General features: G+C 60.4%; 1 protein-coding gene across 1 annotated transcript in view; it reads right to left on the bottom strand.

The window, feature by feature from the left end:
* Positions 1 to 17,170: 17,170 nt before the first annotated feature.
* ZNF518B (zinc finger protein 518B) overlaps positions 17,171 to 21,742 on the bottom strand; it is a 5,480-nt gene continuing 908 nt past the window's right edge. Inside the window, exon 2 of the mRNA XM_012724041.1 lies at positions 17,171 to 21,742. Coding sequence (XP_012579495.1) covers positions 19,302 to 21,742 — 2,441 coding nt within the window. The 3' untranslated portion in view covers positions 17,171 to 19,301.

Below are 21,742 nucleotides of genomic sequence, written 5' to 3'. Positions count from 1 at the left end.
AGCGCGGACTGTCTTGGGCTGCTCCCGTGGCTTCTCCCTTGTTCTGGGAGGTTTCGGATGACATGGACAGGCTCAGGCTCTACGTGGCTCCAGGCCATCGGGTCACCCGCCCTGCCCGCCACTCCTGTGGGTCCAGGTCAGTTTTAAAGTCCACCTCAGCTTCTGGGGTGCCGGTCCTGGCAAGTCCATGCTGCCTGCGGGGCTGAGCAACTAGTGAGCTAGCGAGTGCCCTCCGCGGGGCGAGTGCACCCCGCGTCCTGGTCACTGCGGCCCTCCTGGGGTGGGGACCCGGCGCCCCGCGGGTGCGGCTGGCGGGCTGCACTGGCCCCACTGGGGAGCCTGCCTTGACGCGCTCCTGCTGTGCCACGACGAGCCCCTCGCCCTCCGGACAAGCCCCGCGGCAGGCATCTGCCCCGTGACCACTGCCCGCGTCCCCTGGTGCCCGCGTCCCCGAGGCGGGCGGTTAGCACCCTACCTGCAGGTGCGGCCTGGGGAAAGTCTGGCCTTGAAGGTGTCTGAGAGAAAGGCCAGGCTGAGGCGCCCTGTCCCCACTGGCTCCGAGCGGCCTGGTGTGGGTCAGGAGCGACTGCATCAGGAGCTCGGCCCGGACTTCCGGCTCTCCGGGTCCCCCGACAGCTAGGTGGGTGGGAGACCAGGCTCTGCGACCCCTCCTGAGGCTGATGGGCTCGCCAATGAAATCGCTTGCTCCCGCTCCTAACCTCGTCTTCTGTAACTGCCAGGTGAACCTCCGGGCGCGGCAGGGACGGGGCTGGCACAGCCCAGGGCCGTGGGGCCCCCGGAACCCCTCTGCCTGAGTCTGTCGGCCCCTCTGGGGCGGTGAAAGGCGTAGACATGCCGCTCCCATGCCTGGCGCTTGTCTGCGGCTGCCCGCAGGGTTGGCCGGGCTCTCGCGCACCTTCGTCTGCAGCGCGGCCCACTCCGCCCCGCCACTGGCCAGCCCTGACTGCCCCTCCGTGCCGTACAGCTTTCTGGACCGGTCCTGGTGGCCGCCCGTGGCCCGGGCGTGTCGTGAGGCCCCAGGCTGGGCTGCCGGCGGGCATGGGCTGAGGCGTGTCCCTGGCTGAGCGCCCGCGTGGGGCCCGCCCTCGGGAGAGCCTGGAGAGCGGCGCCTGGGCTCCCTGACTCGTCTGAGCCCTGGGAGCCAAAGGCCCGGCGAGGCCGTGCCCAGCTGCCTGGCCGGCTGGCCTCATCGCTCGTTGTGGTTCTGCTACAGGCTAACCCCTTGGCATGTCCCTGCAGTGTTTTCCTGATCTGTTCCATGGCGGTGACCCTGGCTTGCAGCACGAAGCGCCTCCGTGTGCATCTGCACACCTGCCACGCGGTGCCACGGGCTCGGTGCCCCACCACCCAGTCAAGCCCTGCTGCACCTGCTCCCACCCTCTTCCCCTCTGGTAACCAGCTTCTTCCTTGAACTTGTACACTGGCCATGAGACAGGCTGAGGGAGGACGCCAGGCAGCCAGCCGGGCTCCATCCGGAGACGCAGAGCGAGAGGGGTCAGCCCTCGCCACCACGGTGTGGCCCGTTGAGAGCCACGGACCTCACCCTGACCTAGGAAGGGGGGGTGACCGGAAGACGGGGGTGCCATCGCGGTGTGCTCAGGCCAGGCGTGGCACCTGAAGACAATGTTCCCTCTAAAAGTTGGGGGTGCCCTATAGGGGAAGGGGTTGGGGTGCGTGTGGCGGTCGGTGCCAGGGCGTGACCCCTGAATATCTTGAAGTTGGGGACGGTGGCTCTCCTGCACACCAGCTCAGTGGACGCTCTCTCCTACGCACCTGAGTGCCTGAGCGCACGTGGGCGGTCCTCCTGGTCCAAGTTCCGCGTAAGATGGAGGCGCAGACTGGGGCTCCCTGTCGCAGCCCGGGGAGGGGGCCCACGGGGCCAGTGCTCGGGCTGCGTCAGGCTGACTTTCTGCAGCTTGCATAGCAGCCTTCAGCCACTCGAGTCCTCGGGTATGTGGTGACCTCTGACTTTCAGAGTCTTGCTTAAACCTGGACTGCTCGCCTTTAGGCTTGGAGATGGCCTGGGCGGCGAGGGGGCTTGTTTAGCCATGTCCATGGCCTGCTCCCCGTCCCAGGTCCACCTGTGTCCACCTCATGCCCAGGGCAGGTCTGTGGAGCAGGAGGTGGCGTTTGGGGCCATCACTGGAGCCTAGCGCTCACTATATACCACTGCAAGGTGCAGCAAATGTAACTCGCACACCGTTCGACGCTTACCTACTTGGGGAACTTCTCTTTGAGCTACTCAGCCAGCTGGGTACAACTCGGCGCCTTGAACGCCAGGTGGCTTGAGCCTGTGTGTGTTATCAGTCCCTCCTGTCCAGAGCGAGGGGACCCCTTTAAGCAACATGCTATTAATCATCTTCTCTAGGAGCGAAAGGGGGCATGCCTCCACGCGGGTCACCCTCCAGGCACTCGGGGCCCAGCCGGGTCACCTAGAGCTTCCTCCAGGACACGCGTTTCCACGGCCTTCTGAGCTCAGGTTGCAGGCCTGGTGGACCTCGGAGTCGCCGCCAGCACTGAGCACAGCCGAATCCGTGCAGCAAGCGCCCGGGACTGCGGCCGAGTGAAGGTGCGGAAAGGCGGGGGTGCTGGGGGGTTCTGGACCGGGAACTCGGAGCTCTGGGACGGCACCCGGTGTCTAGCACCTGGCTGAGGCGGTGGGGAGCATCCCTTGCCCAGTGGAGCCTCCAGATGGGAATGACGCCCCGTCACTCCTAGCCAGTGCCGCCCCGGGCAGGCTGGGCTTGGCCTTCCTAAAACAGTGCTGCTGCGGCTGCTTGGGACCCAGCAAGTCTGGAAAGCCAGCAAGAAACTGCTGTTTCCTGTAACTTGTTAAACGGTCCGACTCGCTCAGCTCTGGTTTTGCTCGGCCGGAGCCAGTCGGTCCCCAGCCCTGAGGACGCCGTGGAGCGAGTCCTCACGCCCGGGCCGTAACCCGGGGCACGGTGGGACTTGGCCACTCCCGGGCGAGCTGGGTCTCCGCCGGCCTTACCCGAGACGGCTGTCTGGCTCCCCGCGGGTCCGCCCCGCCTTCCTCCTCGCCCCTCGCGGGCCTCAAGTCTTCTGCTCCAGAGGACGCAGAGACTTGGTGGGCGGCAGATTCTTACTTGTGCTTGGAGTTGCTTCTCTTAGAAGCTCGCCCTTCTCCCCGCTTCCCAGCTGCCGTCCACATAAGGGAGATGAGTGAGAAACAGGAATCCGTCGATGTGCCCTAAGGAGCTCGAGCTCCGCAAATACCCACAACCGCACAGTGATGAGGAGCTGGGGTCTCACGTCGCCCAAGTCGGGTGCTCCCCCCCTGGGGACAGGCCAGGCTTTTGGCCTCGTGGCCACTGCCCACGAGGACAACTGGCGGGACGTGCAGAGGGCTAGTCTAGGCAGTGACCAGAGGAGACGGGTGTCCGGGATTCTTCCGAAGACCTCGCCACTCCCTCAGAGCCCCAGGGTGTGTGAGGTCTGCGCATCTCGGGATGTCTCATCACGCTGGTCCCTTGGCCTTGGATTCTGTTGCTGGAGCAGGAAGCGGAGTCCTCCGTGCGGGCGGAGGGGAGTTAGGGCCCCGCTCACTAGGGGCGGGACCACCCCATGAGCAGTCGGTAGGTGGGGGGAGGCCCTCCCCTGTGCCCAAAGCTGGCATCGGGAGCTGTGGGTGTCAGGAAGGGGCGCACAAGGGCTCACCTAGTCCCGGTGGTCGTGAGCCACGTCCCTAGGGCTGGTCTCATGAAAGTCTCGGAAGAGCGCCAGCCGCTCCGGGGGACATGGTCGTCAGGACCTGCGTGGAGCGAGGGTACCTCTAAGCTCTGGCTTTCCTAAGACCCAAGCGGCCTGGCTGGCCAGGGCTCGATTCCTGACGTCGACCCTGGAGGACGGCGGCCGCACAAAGCTCGTCAAAGCCCCCAGTGCCGCGGCCGAGGTGTCCGTGTGGGGAGAGCTGCCCGTGGGCCCAGTCTCGGGCAGGACTGGGGCGCCGTCCCCAGCTGAGCCTGGGGTGCCGGCAGGCACCCTGAGGGCGTGCACGAGAGCCCGCTTGTCCCTGGAGACCGAGAGGGCCCGTCGCCCGCAGAGGGGGGAGAGGTGTCCAGGGCCCGGCTCTGGGAGCTGGGGCAGCCAGTGGTGGCCGGGTCTCTGCCTCATGCCCGAGCAGCCCCGTGCGCCCCTCTGAGAGGGGCTGTGTCTGGGCGGCTGCCTCCGGCCGACTCCCTGCCAGTCTCTCGGGGCCACAGGCTGTGGCCGCCTCCCTTTATTGCTTATAGCGTGTGTAAATGTTGTACGCTGTCAAAACGAACCCAAGGTTGGAATGTTAACTGAAATTCTTATACTGGGTCTTACTCTGCCCTCTTCTATGGGTTTCCAAATGCCAATGGCACCAATTCACCACTAGTGGCAACTGAAATAATCCCTGTGAAGCAAATTCAGAGTAAGAAATTTGATCATTCAGAATGAGGCCAGGCTTGGGAGACCAGCAAGTAGACATGAGTGACTGGCCCCGAACCTCAGCATTTGTGGTCTTGGCTCATATGGATAAGAAGCGATGCTTGTTTTTTCTTGAAGACGTTTACTTCTAACCTTTTCAGTTACCAAAGATAATTGATAAAGGAAAACATTGCCCGTCACTTTAAAGCAATCCTTGATTTCAGATTTAATGAAAGCCGTTGCCTGTTTGGGAAGATGTGAGGACCAAAGTCTGTGGCAATCTCATTCCTAAAGGTCCTGGGTTGAGGCGGGTGTCTTACATCAAGAAAGCGGTAGAGATTTCTTGAGCCACAGCAGAGTAACCTGAGGGGAAACCTTTCCCATCCACATTAGCTCCCCAGCCCGGGCTGTGCAGGTGAAGCTGTCCACGCCCAGGGTGGTAAAAGCTTCCTGGTTGCAAGTCTGATAAGCTTCATGCATCGAAAGCCTGCCTTCCCCTGGGTTAGCTGAGAGCCTTCCTCTTCCTGGTACCCAAGGGGCCTCTGCCCAAGGCTCTTCCCCTTTTAGGTGACGAAAATGTCCCCTGGCAGGACAGCGCAAGTTCTGTTTCTAGCTTCCCTGCATCTGTTTCTTGCGGCCTTCCGCTCAGAAGGACCCGCATGGCCAACGGATGTTCGGGGTGGCGTACTCCAGAGCCCACCAGTGGGAATCCTATCTGATAGTTTCACTGCCCTGAACATCTCTGCTGACCTGAGACGCCTGTCTGCCCTCTTCACCCCCGCCCCCCGCTGATTGCTCGCAGGCTTTCAGGCCGGCCTCCAAGCAGCGTGCCTGGGTCTCCGTGTGTCTCCATGACACAGCTCATCTCTTCACTGCTGGAGCTCTTGCTGGCTGCATCCCCCTCTGCTCACCTGCGGTGTGAGATGTTTGTTTCCAACTTGGGTTGGGGAGTCATTCCAGCCCCCTGTGGAGAAGACAGGACATTGCAGAATGGCCTCTCCACAAATGTCCACAGGGTCTCTCCGAGACACCGAAGCAGGCGCCTGCGGGCTGAGACTGTCACTTGGGTATGTGAGACCAAGGTCAGGCTTCCCAGCCTGGGGGGACTGAAGAATGCGGGTGGACTGGCTTGCTTTGTGTACAATCAACAGGCAAATCTAACTTTGCTAACTCCAGGCAACCTGTGATGGCCCGAGGTGGGAGCCAGCCCCTTAGCCTCCTTGCCCCAGGGTCCCCGCTGGCCCCAGGGTCCCCGCTGGCCGCTCTACCAGCCGGCCTCAGCCTGTGTGGGCCTCCATGCACGGCAAGACTGTTCCTTTCTGCTAAGGTCTCGCGTCAATTTTATTTCCCAGATTAGCTCCCCTCCCCAGCATGGGAAGGAGATGCTTATGTATGCAGGTGAATTCTCTAGTGGGGGGCATTTCTGGGCAAGAGGATGGCTCTGCTGAGCTGAATGACGCCCCTCTTGACGGTGCCAGAGACGCTGCCAGCAGGAACCTTGTCCGTGGAAACATGCTGCAGAGCTGGTCTACAGCTCATGCTGAACAAGCCAGAGCTCTGGGCACGCGGACATGCAGGGGAGCTACTGAAATATTCCACAATACGTGGGAGAGGTCAGTTGGTCAATGCATCCTACTGGTGACGCTGTCTGAGCTGGGACCCCAAGAGCACGCTGAAGGCAGGAAAACTGAGCCCCCAGGTCCACATGTGAGGGTGTCGTACCGAGCATGGCTTAACGCCACCCTTAGTCCCAGCAGCCTCCGCTTCAGGAAGTCTCACGGTAGACCCATGGCATGATGGGAGTTGTAGTCCTGAGCACCTGGTGCTCATGGAGGTGGGGTGAAGTTCATCCGGGACATGCTGCTTCCCCTGTTTCCTGGTGGAACAGCCCCTCGTGTAGCCGTGACGTGGACATCACTGAGACCTTGCCTGCTCAACCCTGACCAGGGGATGCCCAGACATAGTGGGAGAGGGGCATTGGCATTCTTTGGTGTCTTGTGATTATTCTTCGAGAAGTTACAACTAAAGCCTGATGCTAGGTAAGACTGGGACTCTTTCAAACCGATCTGACAACCACACCTGACGCGTTATTTCAGCCAGAGAAGCAGATAGCCAACACAACCTGAGCAGAACCAGCCACCTGATGGTGCTGAAGGAGGGAAACTCAGGCTGAGGCTGCAGCCCCGAGGGCCGTGGGGACCCCGGCTCCCACTGCTGCCCCCTGGGGCCAGAACTGGACAGGCTGCTGCTGCAGCAAGGGCCTAAGGGGTGAGCTGAGTTCTGAGCTGAAGGAAACGGAAGAGCAGCAGATCCAGGATTGAAGCTTTTCCCCAGCCCCTTGTGTCCTGCAACGTGAAGAGTTCCCCTGCCCCGCTCCTGTGGGTGAGAGGCCTTATCGCCCAGGACAGGCTGGGGAGGCCCATTCCCATCCTGGGGAAGCGCTGCAAAACTCCGTCCTAAATTGCAGCCTCCCTTCTGCCTTCCCTCACGAATGTACTGCCAGTCTCCTGAAACGCATCACTACCTCCATAGAAGACCAGGCTCCCCCGTCTCTGGGCCTCTGAGCACATCGTTACATCTGCAGGCCTCTCACGACCTGCCTCGTGTCCGTTTGACTCCACGAACATGAGCCTAAAAGGGGGACGGGAGAGTGGCTCCTTGCAGCAGAGGACGAAGGCACGGGCTGCTAGAACCGGCCCATGTGCGGCTCGGATGCGGCTCCGTGGTCGCCTCTGCCTCTCCCTGCCCCAGTCGCCTTGGTGATGTTCTATTTAACCAGGTTCAATTGGATTCTCTCAAAGTTGGGGGACAGTTCTCCCCCCCAAAGGACCCGCGAGGCTTTCTCAGTATGTCCAGAGTAGGCCTCCTGTCCCTTGATTTGGAAACCAGGGGCCCTTGAGGTGCTGGAGTCTGGAAGGTCAACCACCTGGTAAAGAATGTGGTTTATTTTACCTTCGGCAACATTCTGTGCTCGCCCTCTGCCTAATCAAAGAAGCAATCGCTATAAGAATGCCGTTTGGGGAGTTGATCCCTGGTAGGGTAAGAAGTGACCTGAGAATCTGTTTACCCAAAGACAAGGGGGTGTCCCCTCTCCCTGGTCTGTGGCACGAGGCCTTTCTCTCCTTGACGGCCCAGCTTCTTACCCAGAATATGCCTGGTCCACCCCGTTCTCTAGAATCTGCAACCTTGCACATTCTCTTCACGTGTTATTACGCTGACTCTTTACTAACCCAGCTGATGCTTTGATGGCTTGTCCAGGCCAGGAGCCCAACAAGCATCTGAAGGCATCTGAAAGAGGTGCACATTCTCCCAGCTCTGCTAGAAAATAGACCTGGACAAGCATGTGCATTCTAAGGCATGTAAAACAGACATGAAAAGCATAGACACTGTTAAATAAAACCAGACTCGCGTTAAGCCAATTTACTTCACAACGTGGAAGAGGTCAAGTCAGCTTCTGGCTTTAACCCCAGCATTGGGGGTGGGGGACAAAGGGAAGCCAGACGAAGTCCAGGTTGAAAACCAGTGAAGCTGGTGATGGGACACAGGTCAGGCTGCGTGCAGCTGTGTGTGGGCGGCTGGCATTTTTTTTTTTTTTTAAAGATTTATTTATTCATACAGAACTGGGGTACAGGCCAGAGGCTCAGGGGCGGTGAGAGGCTTCACCAGAGACAGAGTGGGGAGCAGAACAGGCAGATCGATGAAGTACACTGCTGAGGGGAGCAGCGGGCGGGTCAGGAGAGGTCTGGCTCGCCATGTGGTCTCCTCCGGGGCAGGCGGCAGGCGGGAATCGAACTCATACGGAAGTGGCTTCAGATTCTCAGTGCTGTGCTTTAACCCGCTGCGCCACCAGGGAGGGCCGGCGGCTGGCATTTTTGAAGGCCATTTTCAAAGTTGGGGGACAGTTCTCCCCCAACTAGACGCACAGCCACAGCCTAGACGCACCTGCTGGCGGGGGGCACCCCCCAGGCACAGCAGTCCTCAAGCCTGGTCTGCCCCATTTCCCACGGCTGGTCACCTTGCCTGCATCAAGTGCAGCGTGTGGCACGGGGAAAAGGCACGTGCGTCCAGTCCTACGTGAGCTCGGAATACCCAGATCTCGGCAGCCCGAGTGCCGGAGGACGGGGTTCTCCCCGCACAGGGACGCTCAGGACGTCACCATGAGAGATGTAACTTTCTCTGAAACCACTGCCCAATAGTCAGCAACTCTGGAATTATAATTAGCCTGTCAATTAGACATTTTAGTAAATAAAGGTTAATTGGAAGAACAACAACCTCAGACGTTACATTGCCACGGAAGTAGAACACTGCCCTCGTAAAGATGAAAGAGGAATGCCTCAGAGCTCTGTCGCTTGCAATGTGGATTTTCATTTTGGACTGATCGTCTTATGAATTACATTTAGTTAATATCTATTTATAGAACCCTAAATGTTAGTGTAATCATAGTTAACCTGCACTATAGAGGCAGGTATTAAGATCAAGCTATTTTAGTAAAAAAAAAAAAAAATCAGGTCTTAGGTGAACATAAAACCCAAACTGTTTGCACTTTCATTTCACATTAAAGAGAAAACATAACCATCTTTGAAACCCCAAATTCACAGAACAATTACAGTATCAAATGACTTAATTGGATTCTATGTTATTATGGGAACTTGAATTACATTTTAATTGTTTTCTTTCATTTTACCTGGAACTCTTAGCCCCTGGGTAGAAAGTCCTTCCCTGAGCCCAGGATCCCAGCCACTGGCTCCAGTGTCTGTTCAGTCTCTGGGTTCTTACTGGGGCTCAGTGGGGAGCCAGGGAGCTGAGGGGCTTAAGGTAAATTAGCGCTACCTTTTCTCATTAGGAGACTTTGCAAAGAAAAGGCGCTGGGGGATTTCAAAGCAATTCCATTAGCTTGCACCAGGAGGGGAAAAAGGATGTAAGAAACTGGCAGCCCAAAATGTCAAGGGGAACGTGCATCGTGTCCCCTTGAGCCCCAGAGGATCCAGGCAGGGTGGCCGCCTGGCGGGGGGAGCACGCGTCCGAGTCAACACGTGAGTGACGGCGACACTGCTGCCTACAAACTTGCTCTGCGTTTCTGTTTGAAACATCTCAAAAATGTGAGTTTCTCCCCATTGCTTAGCACCATACTCCGGGGGGACTGGCCCCAAGCCTGCGGGAGCCATACCCCAAATGCACCTCTGACCTCTTTATACAACTGCAGATCTGCCCCCCCCCCCGCCCCCGAGAAGACTTCACCTATTTGTAAGGGGTGTGACCTGGGCAAAGATGCCTGGCTCGAGGATGGATTTTGTAACTCCTAGAGCAACAACCCAAAACCTACATAACCAGAGGACCCGCCGGTGAACTGGAATCCGCCTCCTGCGGGGAGCCAGCGGTGGCTAACCCTGCCCTGAGGGCTTGCGCAGGAATGGCTGTTTCTCCTGCCTGGCTTGGGCCGGTCCTTCGAGACCAGCTGGCCCGGTGACCTGCCAGCCCGGGTGGGGGTGGAGGCGGGGGGGGGGGGCGGCCCAGGTGGACTGAAGGAGCGGTATGGCTTCTTGCTTCCAACCTGTGTGGGGAAGACCCAGCCCCACTCGCAGACTTCCCGGCTGCACCGGGCCTGGACGACGAGAGCCGGTCCTCCCCCGCACTGACCACGGAGGCCCCAGGCACCTGCAGGAGGCGCGGCCCTGGGGCGCTGGCGCGGCCCTGGGGCGCTGCCGCCTCCCGGGCTTCCTCCTGCGGTCAGGCAGCGCCACCTGGCGGCGCGGGGCGGGGCTGCAGTGCCCAGCGGGCGGGACGAAGCGCTCCGCCTCTGACCGGCCCCCGGGGCTAGTTCTAGCCCGCTAGAGCCGGGCAGGGGAGAAGGAAAACCAGTCCCGGGCCCTCCCTGCGCGGGCGTCCTCGTCAGCTCAGCGGGCCAGGACCGGCTTCTCTGGCCAGCCGGGCCCTCTCCCCCAGGCGTCCTGGGACAGCCACAGGACCGCGGCAACTTCAGGGCGTCCAGCCCACCGCCGGCCAGCAGCTTCGGGAAGCTCAGGCCCCAGCCCTCGAGGTGGGTCAGCTCCGAGACCCTGGCTGGGGCGGGGCGCTGCGGGGTGACTTCCCTTCTCCCTCGGGAGCCAGCAGCCCGCGAAGCTGCCCACAGATGACCGGCTGACCCCCACTGGCCAAACTCCACCCCGGGAAGTGGCCAGTCCCGTCTCCAGCCTCCTGTGAGAAGCAGGGATGTGAGTAGTGGCTGTTCTGGCCGGTGAGAGGTCCCCGAGCAGCGCAGTGCGGCCGGGCTGCGGCCTGGCGGGGCGCAGAGGGCAGGGCCGGGGTCTGAGCCCCCAGCAGCGCCCCCTCGCTGCTGCGGGCTGCCCGGTCTGACGCAGCCGACGATCTGCCTGCCGGCTGCGTCAGACTCTAAGCAACTCGCGGCCCGGAGGCCGTCTGCGCTGGCCGGCAGCACCGCTCGACAGCTGGGCGGGCTGCGTGGGCGTCGGCGGCCTCCCCTCGCCTCCGCGGCTGAGCGACAGCCCTGCTAGCTCCGGTGGGTCTTCCCACTTGCTGGTTTCAGCTGCCCCCCCACATGCTCCTGCGAGGCTGGGCAGGTGACGCGCCCCGAGTGGCCGGGCCGCAAGCAGGTGCAGGGGGCGTGCCGGGCCCTTCCCCACAGACTCCACGCCTCACCCCACTCCGCCTGGGAAGGAGGAACCCCCCGCGGATCAGCACTCTCGGCCACGCGTTCCGGAAGCCTCACGCGGGTCCCTCAGTCTCTGCCGCACCTCAGCCCACCGCCAGGCAGGAAGGCGGGCGACAGGTGGTCACGGGAGACCCAGGGCCCTGGGAGAAGGTTCTGGAGCCGGTTTGCTCCCGAGTCAGGCCGCTAGCGTCCGCTGGGTCTGGCGAGGGTCAGGGGCTGGGAGGGCCCGTCTGTCCTGACTGGGGCAGCAGGGGCCAGGCGGCTGCTGCGACTCGGGCTCGGCCGCTGTGGACACCGCCGGAGGGGCCGCAGGGAAGGGCCGCTGGAGAGAGGCCCTGGCCCCCACTCGGACACCCACTTGCAGGGAGTCCACTCTTCGGATGCCTCCCCCCTGCGCCTGGGGCGCCTTTTGTGGCCGCCTGGGAGACCACCCCAGGCTCCCCCCGCGGCGGGTCGCTTTCCTCTTTATGTCCGGTTCTTTGGTTTTGTTTCCCTACCTGAGGATGCACCATCTGCCCACGAGAAGCCAAGGCACCCCGGGGGCCCCAGGCGAAGCCAAGGCACCCCGGGGACCCCGGGCCGGCCTCACTAACCGTCGGGCGCCCTGGTGGCAGCCGCCTCGCTGGGGGCTGCGGCCAGAGGCTCCCTGACCAGCTGCTGGCAGAGCCGTGGGTGTGGCTCAGACGCCTCTCCCGGGTGAGTGACCACTGGCCGGTCACGTGGTGGCCACCTGGGCTCTGTCCTGGTCTGACAACGTGGTCTCCTAACGAGGAACTTAAAACACAGGTTGCAAGCTGTGGCTTCAGTGGACGCAGGCCAAGGGGCAGTCAGAGACGACCGAGTTCCGGGCTGCGCCCCACAGCCCGGTCACTTTCCAAAGACCTGTCCCGCCTTGAGCACAGCTGGCCGGCCGCTAGCGCCCGTGACCCTTACAGGGGGCGTCCCTTCAGATCGTTTAAAATAGGAGCTGATCTACTACAGGAAAACGAAAATTTTGAAATACAGAATTTGAAACTTTCAAAATCCAGGGAAAGGCAGCAATTAAAAAGGGACACGAGCTGTTCGCAAACGCTAATGCAAATCGAACAGTGGTTGCGCACCTCGGGCGGGCGAAGCGCCCCCCGCCGGCCGGGCAGTGTGCGAACAGGCGGGAGCTCCCCACCGCGGAGTGCCTGCCCGCGCGGCCGCTCAGCCGCAGGGACCTGCCGCGGGTGCCGGCAGCAGGTGCACACCTGGCCACGTGCAGTGAGACGCGAACAGGCAGGGGGCGTGACCCGGGCCTGCTGCTGCGAGCCCGCCGCCTCGTGTCCTGGCACAGCCGCGTCTGCCCCCACTGGGGAGCAGCGCGCCCTCCTCTGCAGCAGCCTGTGCTGGGGGCCTTGGCAGCCACCAGGGCTCCCCTGCCGAGGGTGCTGGCCAGGGCGCGGGGCAGAGCCGGGGCTGCAGCCCGGGCCCACCGCCCGAGGCCCTGGAGTGAGTGCGCGGGAGTCGTGTCTAGTATTCAGGGTGCTAACAGTCGGGGTGGCAGGCCCCCTCGGGGCTGAGGGCGGTGCTGGCGGGGTGGCCCATCCGCAGTGACTTTCCTCAAGGAAACGGAACAGTTCGCGCTGCGAGGGACTCACAGCCCTGGCCTGGCCGCGCAGTTTATCCCGCTGGGCTCCGGCCCCTGCTTCGGCGTCACTAACCCCTGCACCCCGCGAAGGACTCCCTGGGAGTAGCTGGACCGTCGGGGCAAGGCACAAGCGGGCTTTCGGCCTGACGGACACGACCTTCAGGTGACGGCTAGGTGGCTCCCGACTGCCCACTTTGCCCAGAGCAGACTGCGAGCGAGAGGGAGCTGGAGGGGACACGCGGGAATGGGGTGTCCCGGCGTGGGGCCGGCCCCTTCCCCAGAGTGCGGCTCCACACCCGCTTTCTCGGCCTGTGTTCAGCTGGCGGCTCTGGGAGCATCGCTGGCCGCGGGCAGATGTCTGGGGAGGCGGGGGTCCGTCTGCGCTCTGTTCGGGGTCAGTTCACCGCAGTGGATGCGGAAGACAAGCCCCGGGGGGCGGGGGCGGGGGCGGGGGCTGCCTCCAGCCACCGCGTTTAAGTCCGCCTGTTTGGCAGACTCGGCAGCGAGCCTGCGGTAGGGAAGAAGGGCCTCCCCGCCACGCAGCGGGAGCCTCTGGCAGCCCCAACGCCTGCTGTGGCAGGGACTCTGGGTCTGCCCACCAGGTCATCCCAGCGGCTGCGGTGAAATGCCAGCGCCTGCACACCCTGGAAGGCGAGGCTGTTCACGGGAAGATGGAATCCGCCCGGGGAAATGCTGTTTCCACCCATGTACCTTCTGCATGGCGCTCCTTCTTTCTAGAATGTTCTTCCCGAACTCTACCCTTTTCACTGTAAACTGAAGAATCAACAAGACCATAGACAATGTAAACCAGCGTTGCTTCAAAAAAAAAAAAAATTGCAAGCAGAGGGTTTCATCAAGACAAATGTTCTGAAAACATTACAAAGTTAGTGAAACTTCCTGATATAAGAGAAGGCAGATAAAATGTAGAGCAAAGGTTTTATTGAGGGTTTTTGGCTTGTGCTATTACTAAGATCTTTTAATTCTGAAAGACGCCCCGCTCTTCTCGTGGATGCTCGCGTTATTACTAGGATCCAGCTCAACCCCCGCGTTTTGCAGGTTAGATGTAATTTGCTCTTAATAGTTCTTCGGGCTGAGCGTTCTATTTTCTCTCTCCTACAACAATCAGTTCTGACTGTATTCGAACAGGCAGATAATTGCCAGTTGTAGAGAATATCTGTGTGGATTGCTGGCAAAACTAGCTGCCAACCATGCCGTCTCATTTTATCGAGAAACCTCTGTGTTCTAAATCACAATTCCCTCTTCTGGATTTCTTTGGTCACATTTCACTAACAGAATGAAGATCAGAAACCCCCCCCCCCCCCAGGACCATACACTGCTGTCTCAGGCTGAGACTTCATCTGATCGTGGTGGGAAGAAACCAGAGTCTTGCCAGCTCTCCGTCTCTAAAACAAAGGCTCAGGCTAAGGTAGCAATTTCCCAGGTCAAATTCTTTCTACTTCTCCAAATAGTCTGGAGCTAAATTTTAGAACAACAGTGAGGGAAGACCCGGCTAGAATGTGGGAGGATGTGACCTTGTGCCTTTGCCCACGGCCACAAGACCAGCTTTGGGGGCTCCGGCACTGTCCTGAGCTTTGGTTGACGCTCCTGGGTGGTCCCGCCCCAGGTCCCAATCCTCGAGGGTGACGAGGGGCCATTGATCTGGCGTCGGCCTGACACCTGGACGCCAGTTCCACGCCGGGCATGGCTTGGGAAGCGCGTCGGCCTGTCGGCTCGGACAGCGAAGCTGCACCGGCAGGTGGGCAGTGGGGACGGTGAGGTGGTGACGGGAGCCGGCCTTGGACCCCGGATGGTCTGAGCTGCCAGCAGGTGTCTCAGACCTCAGTTCCAGTTGCGAGCTCTCTGTGCCTGAGGACCGGACGTCTTGCCACAGCTACGTGGAAACCAGCTGAGGGCAGCTCCGGCCCGGCACGGCCGCCCGGGTGTGGGCGCCCAGGTGGTGGTCGCATCCACGCCCCATCTTTGCGGCCCTGGGCTTCTCTCCGACCAGGCCCTCAGCTGCCCACCTTCGTCCTGGTCCTCCTGACCCTCCAGCCCGGCGCTGGTTCTGTCACGCACTGCTCGTCAGTGTACCCTCCTCCGGACCTGGACTCACCTTCTTTCACTTCCCAGAGCAGCCGTAGCACCACGGAAACCCTAATCCCACTCCAGTGGGGTGGGGATGGGTGAGCAGGTGTTCTGAGCAGGGAAACAGAAGCAGCCAGAGGGAGGGAGGGCTGCCTGTTCCGGCCCAGTGCTCAAGTGGCAAAGAAGCGCGCAGCACCCAAGGACTCAGACCCTGCCCAGGCTGGGGCGGGGCCAGACCTCCTTAGGCCTCCGTGAGGGAAAGGCCGCTGGTGGAAGAATTCCTGGAAGCCTGGCTCTTGCTTTCCCGAGACGGCCGCGGGAAAGGTTTCGTGAGTAAACACTTCTGGAGTGAAATGCTAGGCATCTGAGACACCACTCTGGGCACTTGAATTCTTTAGTAACCCTGCAAGATATAAAGTGTATTAAGTCTGGGTATGACGGGCTGCTACTAGATGAGCGAGGGAGATAGGCCGTTCCGCGCTCCGTCAGTCACCGTGGCAAGTTGCTGCTTACTGAATATGCCAGCTGCGCCCCTTACTGGTAGCTGACGTGAGCACTGATTCCAGCCTGTGGCCTGGTGGCCTGGCACACGCTAGCCCCCAGCAGACGACGGCTGAGCGCCAACCCTGCCTGCCTCCTGCGCTCCTCCATGCTGCACCTGCCCTGTGAAAAGTGACCCAGCTAGCAGGAAGACTATCGCCCTGCAGTGGGCTGCCCCTCGGGCATGCCTCTGCGCTGTTTGTTACCTGGCTCGTTAACATGATCTCAAGTTCTATTTCAAATTATTTCAATTCCAATGGGCCAAGATGTCAGTTCTTCTGATTTGATGCCCACTGTTCCATGGATTTATTGTTAATATCAAACGAATGTAAGATTGGTTTTTTGACCTTAAGATTGGGATTCTTGAGGCCCTCCCTGGTGGCGCAGCGGGTTAGAGCACAGCACTGAGAAGCTAAAGCCACTTCCGCTTGAGTTCGATCCCCGCCTGCTCCGAGGTGACCCACGTGGTGCGGCAGACCTCTCCTGACCCGCCCACTGCTCCCCTCAGCAGTGTACTTCATCGATCTGCCTGTTCTGCTCCCCACTCTGTCTTGGTGAAGCCTCTCGCTACCCCTGAGCCTCTGGCCTGTACCCCAGTTCTGTATGCACAAATCTTTAAAAAAAAAAATTGGGATTCTTGCAATAAATCACAGGAAGCACCAAACCTGGCAAGTCGTACATGGAAAGTTAAAATGTCACAGCTAAAATTGTATTATCCCATTAGGAGTCAGAAACAGTGAAATCAGTCTTTGTCTCCTGACCTAGCTCACTAACATCATCCCCTCCTGTTCATCCATATTCTCACAACTGGCTGGCAAGTTTGATCACTTTTTGTGACTGAGTAGTATTCCATTGTCTATAATCTGGTGTATATGTGGGGGTTGCCAGAGGGGAGGCTGGGGAGGAGAGGACCCACTGGATGGTGCTGTACAGCTGTAGACTGTTAACTGTAGTTTTTTAAAAAACACACTGCTTCAGGTTTAGATACTGCCAAATACAACAACAGCACCCCAGCTCATGGCAGTCGAGGCTGGGCAGCCTGGGGTGGGGGTTCGTGGCCCCCAGGGGTGCCAAGCCTGGGAAGTGTGGATGGGGGATGCCTTTGCTCGACACTGTTCAGCACAGGCAGGCTGTGTATAAACAGCCACTGCATAACGCTGGAAATGAAGGGGCAGAGAAGGTTTTACAGTTGCTTTATTTAACAAAATTTATGCCAACTTCTAGACCTATGTACAAATGTGTTTCAAAACCAGAGCAGCAGACGCACCGACGGCCCGCACAGGACTCACGACGACAACGCTTAGAACACGTCACGCAATGTTTTCTGCTCGTACTGACATGGACAGACTCGGTGCCTCCGCGGCCCGGCAGCGCCGAAGCCTGGTTCCCGGATGGTGCAGACGGCGAGACCGGAGGAGGACGGAGGAGCGTCTCAGGGGGATGCACTGTGTTCAGGTTGACTTAACAAACAGCACTCGGCCCAAAACGGGGGCTCACAAATGTGGGGGGCTGGGGATAGAAATTTAAGTAAAATATAATCTATTAGAGTATCCTTTGAGTCTTTTTTAAATTTTCACTCTTTGTCATATCATAAATATAACAAGATCATCTCATTTCTGATGCCCCAAAGTAAGAAAATCTACCTTAAAAAATAAGCTTAAAATAATTTTATCAGTGAGTACTATTAATAAAATTTACTGAGTAGAGGTCCTTCAATATCACGGTAAGAAAAAGTCCACAAATGCTTCACACAGTTCTGCCCCTTTGCCTCCATGTTAGAAATGTGTTTCTTGACACTGACCTACGAGAACAAGCTAGTTCTAGGTTTGTTTTTTTTTTTTAAATAAACGAAAGACGGCCTTTGCCTCTGTCTCAGCCTTTACCAAACACCCCTGGGGTCCTGACTCCAAAAGCACTGCATTTTTGCAAGTCCCCCAAAGCGCGGCAGACTCCACTCACACAGTTCTGCTCTGCTAAGGACACAAGGCGCGTTAAGGGTAATAATACTTGAGCTAACGGCGGCCGCTGCAGTTTTAGTATTTCGTGCTGCTGCTGGGCAGCCCAGCCTGGTTCACAGTCGAGGTCACCCTTCCTGAAAGGTGCAGGTCTAGCCTTCCGGGAACGATGCTACTAAGCAGTGAGGTATAGAAAGGGAAACAAATCACAGCCTTTTCTCCTCTCGGGGTCTCGGTAGGCGGCTTCACACCGCAGGGTTCAGATCTAGGGTGCGTGCTGGGCCCGCAGTAAGCTGGCCTGGGCCAGTGCCCAGAGGCACCCAGCAAGCGTGCAGGCCGAACACGGCCACAGAGCTCCGGGCCCCTCCCGTTTGTTCACAGAAAGCAGCCTGGCCGCTGGCTCTACTTTCATTTGCTAAAAATGAGATCAGACTGCTATAAAAATGTGCTTTCAAAATAAATTACTTCTAGCATATAAAATTTTTTTATATTTCCCTGGTCCACATTTTGTTACAAAATAGGAAATCAGAAAATTAGCCAGTTTCCATGACAAAAAAATGTGTACGCACATAAAAAAAAAATCCCAGTTTAAGTTCTGATGGAAATGAGCCAATAACCAATGTCAGTCGCGTACTGAAGGACCAAGAAGCGCGCAGCACTGCAACGAGGCCGAGCGGCAAACCGCCCAGCGGACACGGGGCCCTGCTCCGGCCCTCAGTCCTGGAGGGGGCGCCGCCAGGCACCCCGGGACGAAGACCTCCAGCGGGGCCTCCCGCGGGCCGCCTCCTGGCCGGTGCCTGCTGGGTGGGCGAGCGAGGCCCGAAACCCCATGGTCCGCTGCTGAGGAGGGGGAGGCTCCGGCTCCGGGGCGTCTCCTGGCGGAGGACGGGAGGGGAAGGCGCGGGCGCACCCCCAGCAGGGCGCGGGTGCAGCCAGGGGGGGTTCCGGCCAGCAGCAGGCTCTGACACCGAGGAAAAGCAGGGCGGGCCTGACCCGACAGGCGAGGTGGGCAGTGGGGACGGGCAGCGCGTACATTCCCGCCTGTTCTTGCTATTCCGGCGGGAAAATTTCCAGGGCTCAAAGGTCGCGAAGGAAAGGGCCACGGGAGGCGGGCCAGGGCTAAGGGGCGCAGGGCTGTGACCCTCCCCCACATCTGTGGCAACTCCTAGATGAAAACTAAGACCCCCACAAAGTCAGGACGCGCCCTCGGCTGCCCCCTGACCCCCCAATGCTCCTGTCGTAGGGGACTGTGGGTTCGCGTCCAAAGTGGCTCCTGAATGAGCGCGGGACCGCCGGGAGCTGGACTTGAGCTATGTCCCCTCTCTTGACTGTTCGTTTTGCAAAAGAGGCGTATCCCCAACTCCAGTTACCAGGAATGGAGATCCCAGAAAAGGGCCCCCGAGCTTGAAGTTTCTCTCTCCCGGCCACTGGCTGAGTAGTTTATTCAGGCAGCTCCGCGGACTCGCTCTGCTGCAGCAGCCAGCAACTCAAAGCCCAGTTCTGGGCTAAGTCGACACTTGGACCGTTACGGCGTCGGCAGGGAGCAGCGGGACGGTCGCTCTCCGAACAGATTCAACACGGCTGACAACAGAAACCGCCGTCGTCATGGTCCAACATTCAGGAGTCAGGTGAAAGCGGTGGCTGCGGCCTGCAGGGTGGCCGGGCGGCCCTCCGGGGGTTCTGCCAGGCGAGCGGAGCGCGAAGCTCAGCGCGTCACCCCGGGTTTGCGCGCACACAGGGGAGCTGGCGAGGGACGTCCCTCTGAAAAGCTGGGTAGCCACCTGCTGTCCCCAGAGGAACGGGTGACGGACACGTGTCCTGCCTCTGGGGCTCGGGGTGCTTCCCAGGCCGAGTCCCGCACCTCAGGCCGAGGCGCCCGCCCCACACGCCCGCGAGGGACGGCGTGACCGGGCGCCCCCATTGCCGCCACCCGAGTCAGGGAGGGGAGGAAACCCAAGCTGGACACGGCTAGGAGCAAGCCCATCCGCTGCGAAGTCTCTTAGCCCTACTTGACCTTGGAAGAGAGGACGTCCCAGTCCCGCGTGGCCTCGATGAGGTGCCGCTGGCCGTGGCTCATCCACTCCTCCTGGTCCTCGTAGAGCCGCCCGCAGAACCAGCACTTGAAGATGCACTGGGCTGCGTCGTCCGGCAGGGGGCGCACCACTTGGTAGTTGTTCTTGTGGACTTTCTTCAGCTTCATCTTCAGCATCATTTGCCTTTTGATTTGGTTGGCTTCCTCCACGTTCTGGTAGGTGAGCCGGACATGATGCCGCCGGATGCCCAGCTGGCACCTCGTCCTCTCCGAGAGGACGACCTTGAGGACGTTGCCCTTGTACTTGTTGATGACCTTCATCACGTTGGTCACCTCGGGCGAGTCCACGTCAGGGTGGTTCAGCACGATGACTGGCTGGTTGCGTCGGGGGCATTTGATCAGCTGCCCGGGTTTGGCCGCGACCAGCCGGAGCTGTCGGGCCACCTGCAAGATCGCAGGGTCCTTGAGGCAGCGGCTGGGGTCGGGCTGCATTTTGCTTCTCTTCTTGGGTGGGTTTACCTGTCTGCTTTTATTTTTACTTGCTGGAAGACTTCGGGGAAGGAGCTTCCCGGGCTTGCCGAGTGCTCCGCTCGCCTGCTGTCCCTGCAGGGGCCCCGTTTTCTTTGGGGTGAGACTGCAGAAAGCACTCTCTTTCCTTGGCTTGGGTCGAAGAGCCAGGTCGGGGTCAGGGAACATGTTGGCCAGCCCGCCGGCGGCCGGCAGGGCGCGCGAGCCTGCGTGTCTCACTGGGCAGAAGGGTGTGGGCTTGACGAGCTGCGTCTTGCTGCAGGGTATGCTGACTGGCGTGTCGCACGTGGCCTCTATGATGTGGGCATCCTCTGAGGAGTTCAGGACCCTCAGCACCGCCCCTTTGGGGATCAACACTGGGGTGGCCACGTGGGCCTTCCTGGTGGCCCTGTCTTCAGCGTCCCCACGGCGGCCGTCTGCAAACGGTGGACAGACCTGCGGGTGTGGCAGCAGCCCGCCAGCCCTCCCATCACCCCGAGGTTTTAAGAGGGTGCCCGAGGAACAGCTGGTGACTTCCCCGTGCCCTTCCGGGGTGGTTTTCGAGGTGGTCTTGGAGGCCTGGCCCGCGGGCCGCCCGAGGGCGTGGCTCGCGCCCAGAGACGGAGGCCTGCCACAGGACTCGATCAGTTTGGCTATCTTTTTGCGCAAGAGCTCAATCGACTTTATCTTGGAAGTGGAGCTGTTCCACTTCACGCCCTCGGGGACGTTTTCGGATCCTGAGCTCAGGGAAAACACTGACGAGATGATGGGGCCGTCGAAAGTGTCACTAGTCCTTTCGGGATTCTTTAAGTCCCAAGGTGAGTCCGCGGGCGGCCGGGCCCGGGCCCCGTCCTCCCCGGCCAGCGCTCGGGTGGGATGCTCGCCTCTGGGCGGGGACGAGACGCGGCCTGGCCCAGGGGCTGCGCGGGGCTCCTCGGGCTGGCGGCCCAGCTTCCTGGCAGAGGCGGCCACACGTGCCGGGACACCGAGCTCTCTCCTGGGCGCCACGCCGTTCCTGCCGGTGGGCAGTAAGCCCTTGTCCGCAGAGGCGGGCGCGGCCAGAGAGAAGGGGAACAGCGGCGGGGCCTCGCGGTGCAGACTCCGCCCGTCTTCAGCGAAGGCGGCGGCAGGTTTGTAAGGGAAAGAGTTTGACGCTGTGCCCAGATCACACAGGACGCTGTTCTTTAACACCGACGGGGACAAGGGGCCTTTGAAGGCAAAGGCTGGAAGCTCCGTTCTGTGGAGATAGAGATGACCCCTCTTGTGCGGATCCTCCGCCGCCTCGGGGTGGAAGGGCGACTCCCCGGGGCCGTGCACGCCGGGGTTGGCCATGAAGACGTCGTAGGACCGCACCCACTTCATGTCTTTGAGCCGCCGCTGCACGGAGGCCTGGAGACGATGCAGGCCGGCCAGCCTGCCCGCGCCCCCCTCGAGGGCCAGGGCCTTCGTGGGCTCCACCCTGGCCACCGTCTCCCGCTCGCCGGAGCCCTTGTCCCCGGCCTTCTGCTGCTCAGCGTCGCCTCCGCCCGCGGGCTCCAGGCCGTTACTCTCCTCCAGAGGGAAGAGCTTCAGGACGAGCTGCTGGGTTCCGTTGACCACCTTGACGTCCATCAGCTGGGCCAGGCAGTTGGCCGGCACCACCAGCTCGGCGGGCGCCACCACGGTCAGCGGCACCCCCGGCTGCACGGGCTCCCGGGCCGGGGACAGCACCTCCACTTCCACGCTCTTGTTCTCGAACAGCCCAGCCTCACTGGGCTCCGCCAGCGCGCCCCTGTTGGGGACACACACGACGTCCTTCTGGTAGCCCTTGGGCTCGGGCAGCGACAGGAGGCCACGCATCTTGTCCTGGTGGGCGGAGAGCGGGAACTTGGACAGGGGCTCGGACACCTTACTCGGCAGCGTGGCCC

The sequence above is a fragment of the Condylura cristata genome, unplaced genomic scaffold (genome assembly GCF_000260355.1).
Source record: "Condylura cristata isolate star-nosed mole 26May11 unplaced genomic scaffold, ConCri1.0 scaffold00012, whole genome shotgun sequence".
NCBI lineage: Eukaryota > Metazoa > Chordata > Mammalia > Eulipotyphla > Talpidae > Condylura > Condylura cristata.
The sequence above is the reverse complement of the archived record's forward strand: the minus strand, read 5'-3'. Positions and strand labels throughout refer to the sequence as shown.